Source organism: Solanum pennellii, chromosome 6 (assembly GCF_001406875.1).
Source record: "Solanum pennellii chromosome 6, SPENNV200".
Lineage (NCBI taxonomy): Eukaryota > Viridiplantae > Streptophyta > Magnoliopsida > Solanales > Solanaceae > Solanum > Solanum pennellii.
The window spans coordinates 49,929,362-49,937,796 of NC_028642.1; the positions used below are offsets into that span (position 1 = coordinate 49,929,362).

The following is an 8,435-nucleotide window of genomic DNA, read 5'->3' on the forward strand; positions in this document are numbered from 1 at the left end:
ACTCAGTGAAATTACAAAGAATATATATAACTATCTTTCTGCGCAAACAAATTAAAATAATAATAAGATAGCTAATAGCAAACTGTGAAATTACAAATAATATATATAACTATCTCTTCTAAATAAAAGTTCATTTTCAAAAACTTTCTGCGCAAACAAATCAAAATAATAATAAGATAGCGAATAGCAAAAATGAGCTGAGCATATATGCAAGGATATTTACATTTATATAATTGAATATTATTTAGTAACTAGTTAGAGTTAAAAAATATTACTTAATCCGACTCCAAACGAGAGTAACTAATCCTAAATGAGAAATATTTTTTCTTTGATTACGTTATTTGGGTTTTATTTTTCTTGTTGCATGATAAACATACATTTTTGTAAGCTATGCAGAAATTTATATGTTATTTTAAATAAAGTAAAAATGCATTATTAAGATTAGTAATATAACTATACTTAAACAACGGTTTATATGATCCAATTAAAAATGACAAAAATTCACTTACATGGAACATATAAATTGACATTTTAAAGTACGTATTTTAAATAAAACAATATTCCTTTTATAATCTTTCATTAAATAAACCAAACATAAAAATTGACATGTCCCTCAATTTCTTCTTTTTATATTCAAAACGTATTGATCATTTCTAAGCGCATAACTAAATTGATCATTTCTATTTTATTTCTTATATAAACTGTAGCTTGCGTGCATTAGACATATACACTTAATGATTGGGGTTTTATAATATAAATAAAATTTAACTCGTTATAAAAGGTTGTTTGCTTTTTTTTTCAAGTTATTAATTTAGCAATTATACATAATTATCTGTAATCAGTGATGGAGCCACGTTATAGTTAGGCGGTTCATTTCAAATCCCTTTCGACGAAAAATTAATCATTTATACATGGTTAAAACAATTTTTTAGGTTTCTATAGTAAATGTCAAATTTCTTTCAACTTCTTTGTATGTCCATTTTTTCAAAATTTAAACATCTTATTAAAAATTCTGACTCCACTACCGTAATAATCTATTACACTTGCAAAGTCAAACATTATGTGATAGTATATATATATCTCTATCCAATCATTTTTTCATATGTCATTTCTTCTTCCAATTTTTCCGTTTCTCTTTTTTTCTTCTGAACTCTATAAAAAAAATCGATATATTAAGCTTTCTTTACTTGTGGAGTCCGAAAAAGGGTTCGTCGATAAAAGTCTATTGTACACCGTCTTATTATGCATTTCTACGATAAGTATATTCAACAGAACTACAGTACCCAAGAAATTCATGTTATCACAAATAAGGAAGAAAAGTTGTTCATTCATTGAGTAGCTATTCCACAAGTCTGTATAACAACACATTTGAAATACAATATCTTTGAGAATACGATGTTGGTACAATATCAATTCTATTCCTAATTGTTCCTGATTTGGGCAACTAGCTCCAACTTTGACATATTACACTACGAGATACACAAAACATCCTGCATTCTATCTGGGATCCATTTAATCGTCTACATAATCGGATAAAAGTTAAGTGTTGCTAGGCTCTCCAAACGTCAGTGGTAGATCCATGACATGATTTCATAATTTAGTATCTCCCATGAGTGGGATTATACAAGGTAATGTTGTTGTCCATACATTTGACAGGAAGGGTTTGTGTGGCTTCCAGATGAACTCATATCAGCATATAACTTCGTGATTATACACGAAGCAGACATCTTGACATGATGAAACTTAAAGACGTAAAGATAGATCACCATCACAATGATGTAGATATGAAAGTGATATTCTAACCGTTGAGTCAAGTACTTCATCATATAAGAGAAAGTAGTGCACCCAGTGTTCCCCTAAAGACGTAAATCAATCTTCTCAGACCACTTGAAGATGTCCGAGTGAACTTGATCACCTCCCAAGTCTTTGCCTGTTGCACCAGCTGCAACTCTCATAATATCTTCAATCAAAGCGAAATTTCCCATAATATCAACATGATTTCCACTCTGTGTACCACGACCCTCAAGAAGGTTCGCGGGAGGAGCATGATCATACTCCCTTGTATAAGTTTTGATTCCTGAAGGATTAAATCTAGTTTTTCCGCGCCATCCTTTTGCACACATGAAGCCTGCACTTAAAATAGGCACCGTCTCATCGCCATCAACAGTCAGAACACCATTCTTCATACAACACTCATTCCCTTCATCAGCTGAAGTTTCAATCTGGAATGGAATATGACATTGTGCTATTGGTGTTTGCCCGTAAACATATGCTCTTTCAGTTGGAATGCCAACTCCATACATCGAATAAAGCTCCATTTCAGGAGCATTTGGTAGCCTGTAGTGTTAACAAGGTAAAGATAAAATGAACTCGAGGTCATTTTCTACTCGTAGACTATAACAAGAGGCATTCTTTGTACAAAGACAACAACTAAAATAGTACGGAGACAGAGTTCAAATGAAAGTACTCACTTTGTTTCCAACGGATTTGACCAGTATTTGTAGTGTGAATACATTGGATCATCCAAATCTTCAGCTATCCCATATGAAAAATGAGCGCCTCCACGAGCCATCATCTTTGGGGCAACAAAGTGGAGTAGATCCAATATATCTCCAGCTGTATAAACCTTGTATTCTTCCACAGCTTTTATACCAGCAACGCCCATGTCATAGTACTCTGTCCACACATCACATGTGTTATTTGCTTTGTTCGTGCCCTTCACTGCACCCTGCATGTAAACAAACACAGCTACTAAGAGACAAAAAGAAGAAAGTGGGGAAGAGATAATTTCCTACTGTACTACTGAGTTAATGTTCATCATATATTTGTTTCGATTGAATTGTTGTAGTTATTCTTTGTTGCTTTATAAGGATCAAAATGTTAGATGACAGGTACCAAAGCTATGCCTCACAAATGTCTTTCTCAAGCACAAAAATTTATGTTTGTGAGCCTTATTTAACATGTTGCAACGAATAGAAGAAAGCATAGAAATATGTATAGAACGATAAATAAGGAGCATTTGGTTTCTGGTTAACATTACTCTGAAGTCAATCCTAGTAATATCTGATGAAGGTTTCTGTGCTGCATCCTTTCCAAATGATATCATCCTTCCATAATTAACATGTTTTCCTTTAGATTCTACAGTTTGATTGTCCTGATGGCTTGACGTATGACTAGTTTTGTCCCTTAGTTTTCTTTTGCGAGGAGAATAGCCTTCTTCTGGAGACCAGTCAAGACCACCCCAAATCGTCTCTCCTCCTTTTGGTAACATAGACATGGTTGAATCCCAAGTCCGAAGCATCCTCATTAAATGTGGTAGTGTTTGAATACGAAATAAATCCTTGTCCATAACAACTGATGCTTTACTCCTGAAATTTAAGTAAATTAGTGATGATCAAGAAGACTACCAATGAAGAAGGAACAGACTACACGCGGAAGCATTCAAGGACTTGTATTTTGTACATAACATCTAGTGTTGGAACATAAAAAGGCTATGAAATAGTATCTCTTACGTAGTGCAAAGTTGAGGGAAAAGGAAATAAGGATGTAAACCACATGTTTAACGGCAATTACTACTCACACGTCAAAGCACCAACACATACTCAAATCTAGCTCAAGAAACAGATATGGAAAGAATTTCTCACGGCCTTAGTTACCAAGCTCAGTGTTATCTCCTGTATTCAGATTAGCAAAGCTTTAAAAACCCAACACTCAGATTTAGAGGAGCATTTTAGGATTAATTTTGAGGTATTGCTTCTCAGTCAAGTGTAGAAGCCAAGAAATGATTTAGCTCTATAGCAGATGTACTATTTCTTTATTTGTGTTGTCAAAGAGAAAACATCCACATGAACCAATTTTACCTTGCAATAGCGACATCTCGAGCTTCAGCTGAGAAAAGTGCAGCTAATGCTTTAGGAACACCTAGAAACGGCGCACCAATATTCATCACTGCTTTAATATGTTTGGCACACCAATCAGGACCACCACCACCACCCATCGGAGCTGGTGCCTCGACCCACTTCATGAAATACAAAAAGTAAATAGCTCCCATAGAATGTGGAACAATTACTGCCTTATTGCCTCCATTAGTAGCAACCATCAGTTCTATATTGCTTTTTATCTGGCTTAGTGTCTGGTCGCGCACCTGATGAAATGATTTCACCATTGACATTAAGTTGATTAAGGAAACAACAATGCTCAAGCATACAGAAAGTTAAATTTATACCTCAGTATTCTGAATGGATAATCTCCAGTCATATGCAGCCATATACATCGTTTTCTCCTCATATCCTATTCGCGCCAAATTAGCAATCAAAACTGCCCACACAAAATATCCTGGTGCAAAGTAATCTGCTGCAACAAGTCCAGCAACTGGCCTAACCCGAATTCCCGGAGGATCCAACCCAGATTCATTGTCCAATGACATGTGTTCCGCCCAACAAAACGGTCTGGTTACCATACACAAACAGATAATCATTAAAATAAACTTTTTTCCTTTTTGCAATTGTAGCTATTCAGTAGCACCATAACTCATATCATCTATATATATATATATTTAAAAAATTTATCAAATATAAGTTTATTTATTTTGAGATAGTACCCATATCCTAGATCTCATCTCATACTATTGATACCAATGAAGTTTATTCCCCTGCATCGATCTACAAAAACATACCAGGTTCATCTGAACCTGGAGCATAAGTTTATTCATTAATATGAAGTTTGAACTCATAATCTTTAATGAAATTGATTATAACAACTTTATAGATTGAACCTATAAATTTCAAATTCTAGATTCGTCTCTGACCTTTTATACACTTCGCCAAAAGTACCACCCCATAACCGCTTTCGAAACAATCCTTCAGCACACTGATGTCCCTCCCATAGCTCAAGGCCACAAGTAACAATCCCAGGTACAAAAACTACTGGATGTTTAACCTTTAGCCCTTCATTTCGTAGCTTTACGCCAGGAGGATCAGCTACTGGCCCATTAATCTTCTCAGTTACGTACTGTGGAAACGAAGCTGGCATAGCATTGTACAAAAACAATAAAATCCACCACACAGTACAAATGTATCCTACAAACCAACAACAACTATCGATACATGACCATTTCTGCTTCGTTGTAATCTTCCTCTTACTTTTCTTATCATCTTCCTCGTCAAGTAGTTCGAGGGGAGGAATTTCATTTTGATGAGGTGCATTTCTTCTTCTAATTAACTCCATAATTAAACAAATTTTTAATAGTATTATTTTTGTTTGGGATTGATACAAGTATGTTATGTGTAATAGCTCTTCCTATTATAGTGGATCAAGATTTTAGATTAGTGGAGGGAAAAATAACACTTGTGCTTAATTAAATTTTTGTTAATTTTGAATTGAACCTAACCAAAACATTATGGTGTTTCATCAAGTTTTTGTATTTGTAGGTTAATCAGTCCTTGACTATGACCTAATTTATTTCGTAATAAGTTTAGACAACTTTTATCCTGTACGACATAAGTTTTGCAGTATCTAATTTTGTTACGAATAAGTTATGCCTCTTGAGGCACGACTTGACTTATGCCTCTATTGATATAAGTTTCATACGAACCAAGTTATGTCTTTGAGATATAATTTTTGGTTATGAACTTCTTATGACATAAGCTTAAAACTAATTTTATGCCTCTATCGATAAAAGTTCTGTAGGAACTAATTCATGTTTTACAAGGCATAACTTATGTATATACGCTGCACTTATGCCTTTTTCGATGTTAGGAATATTTTGGGCTAAGCTTTTTGTTACTTAAAAGCGCGAAGGGCAAAAATTAAAAATCACTCTAAACAATAGACGTATTCATACAAATGACCAGAGTTTCATTGAAAATGTTATAGGGCTAAATGTTTTGATCCATTGCTTCGGCCCACCATGCCATGATGGGCCTTAGTAGTTGGGCTAAAGGAGATCTCGGTTGTACAGTTTAGGAGAAATGCCAAGTTTTTATCGAATAATTAGGATATTTATTTATGGGAAAATTGTATATAATAGTAAACTAATAACCTAAATTAAATGGAATAGCTAGGGTTTGATTTAATTGTGCTCCATAGCAAACATTAGCTAAAATTTGCCAGCGTCTCTCTCCCAAAAATCTCGCTCGTCACTCTCCATTCTCGCTCGCCTCTCTCGCTTTATACACAGAAGTGTATATTTCTGTTTTGTATAAAGCAAGAGAAAATTGTATATACACATGCAAAAATGTATATCTTCGTGTTATACACTTAATTATACAATTTACAAACATTTTACTTCAAATATTGCAGAGAAAAAGGCCAACGAATTATACAATTGCGAATTATACAATTGCAGTGAAATACAATTTTCTTTAGCTTTATACAACAGAAGTGTATATATTGTGTTTCTGTTTTTTTATAAAGCGAGAAAAACATATATCTTCTTGCTATACACTTATAATTATGCAATATACATACATTTTAATTCGATTCAACTGTATGCAAAGCAAATTATACAATTGCAGCGAAATAGGCCAGCGAATTATACACTTGTATATGTATAGCGAATTATACAGTTTTTATGTTTGCTATGGAGCGCAATTACGCAAAGTTTGCTATAACATACAAATATGAATTTTTTGTTTGCTATATGTGAAAGGTGCCCTTTATTTATCAGTTATCGATAATTATTGATTCGATCATCAATTTAATCAAAATTAAATAAATCATTGAATACTACTAAGAAACAAAGTGAAAATGAAATGAACTATACACATAATTAGTTGAGAGGTTTCATCTTGCTCAAAAGCAAACACTGGTACATTGTAGAATAATTGATAGTTTAAGACAATCTGAATTAAAAGTATGAAATTAAACCCTAAGTAAGGACCTTATATACCGAATAGTATAAATATAATTTATTAATTTACTATCAAGTTATCGGTTAACCCGTCAAGAAAAAACTCATACCGTCAAAAAAACGATAACCCAATAATTAATAATAAGTAAAACGATTACTGAAATCGCTAAATCAATAGTCCATTACAATAAATCAAATAACTTTTTTTCAATTCAATTTTAAACCGCCCTGTCTATCAATTCCATTCAAAACTCCAACACTACAACTAAAACCCAATGAATTGACAAGTTAAAAAAAAAAAAGTTTTCCAAACTATTAGATGACAAACACTCTATTTTTATAAAACGCATGTAATTGAATTCGTCGAATCAAATCATTAAGAAATTCATTACTAACAAAATATAAGCACAAGAAACACATTTATAAAAGATTTTGTTAGTTGAGAGCTATTAGTTATAAATGTACGATGATTGATAAGTATTTATTCATTCTTAATTAGATATTTTGAGTTTGAGTTTTCATTTTGAGCACGAAGTCGCATTTGTTATAAAGCATTTTATCTTAAATATAAAATTTTCTAATACAAATTCAAAGAAATCAGACTCTAAAATAAATATTAAACATCGAGTGAGAAACGAGCAGAAATGTTTTCGACATGTTGTGGGCAAAAAGTAAAGCATTTTAGATTTAAGTAAGTGATAGGGGCCAACTCTTGGCAGAACTCTACTTTAGGAGACAAAAGTATACTCATGTCACACAACGAAAATTCCATTTTCCTCTTCACATACCCATGCAATGCAATCATATTATTAAGGCACCATACAAATATTAAATTAATATAACTTTTCATATTTGTTTAAGAAAATAAAAAATTCATGTATAGATTAATATAACATTTTATTTGTAATTTAGAAATTTATATAACTACAACATATATATAAATTATGAGAAATTTATGTGATACATTGTGCATAGTATGAGATGAAATAACTAATAATATTTGTATAAATTTCTTTTTAATTTTATTATTAGCGCAATTTAGTCGACAACTAGCTACAATAAGTTGTTACATTTTTCAAGTTATAATACCAGACTTTATTACGAAGAGTTACGTATTGTCCAATGATAATATTAAAATTTATATAAGTAGATTAAAAATAATAATAACAAATTTGAATACAATGATCTAAAACGATTTATGAATCTCTCTTCGCATCTTTACTCCTCTCTTATGTCAAGGAAGAATTCAACCATTCATATAAGGTCCAATTTACTCACTAACTTTGCGAAATTGTCCAAATTTGTCATCGTTAATAGTTAAAGTCAAATATTACTCTGTTATGATAAGATTAATTTTGATATACCTTTTTTTTATTATTATTAATCTTTCTTGTTTTTTTCTATATAATTTCTGAAGCTTACCTTAAAAATCCAGTTAAATTCAATCACGCATTACATGATCCATATGAAATAATCTCTCTAACGAAATTTTCTTTATATTTAAAACTCAAATTCAAAACCTCCGAACCTTTAAACTATACAAATATTTCAAATTTGGCCCTAATTAATGTATATTGAGTGGTGG

The 8,435-nt window shown here is 32.1% G+C and overlaps 1 protein-coding gene across 1 annotated transcript; it reads right to left on the bottom strand.

Moving 5' to 3' along the window:
- Window positions 1-1,557: 1,557 nt before the first annotated feature.
- On the bottom strand, window positions 1,558-5,226 carry LOC107022891 (phospholipid:diacylglycerol acyltransferase 1-like). The gene is made up of 6 exons (XM_015223469.2): window positions 4,808-5,226; window positions 4,226-4,448; window positions 3,861-4,144; window positions 3,041-3,368; window positions 2,472-2,728; window positions 1,558-2,337 (listed from the first exon to the last, which is right to left on the bottom strand). The coding sequence occupies exons 1-6, from the start codon at window positions 5,224-5,226 to the stop codon at window positions 1,857-1,859; spliced, it is 1,992 nt and encodes a 663-aa protein (XP_015078955.1). The 3' UTR covers window positions 1,558-1,856.
- Window positions 5,227-8,435: the final 3,209 nt, after the last annotated feature.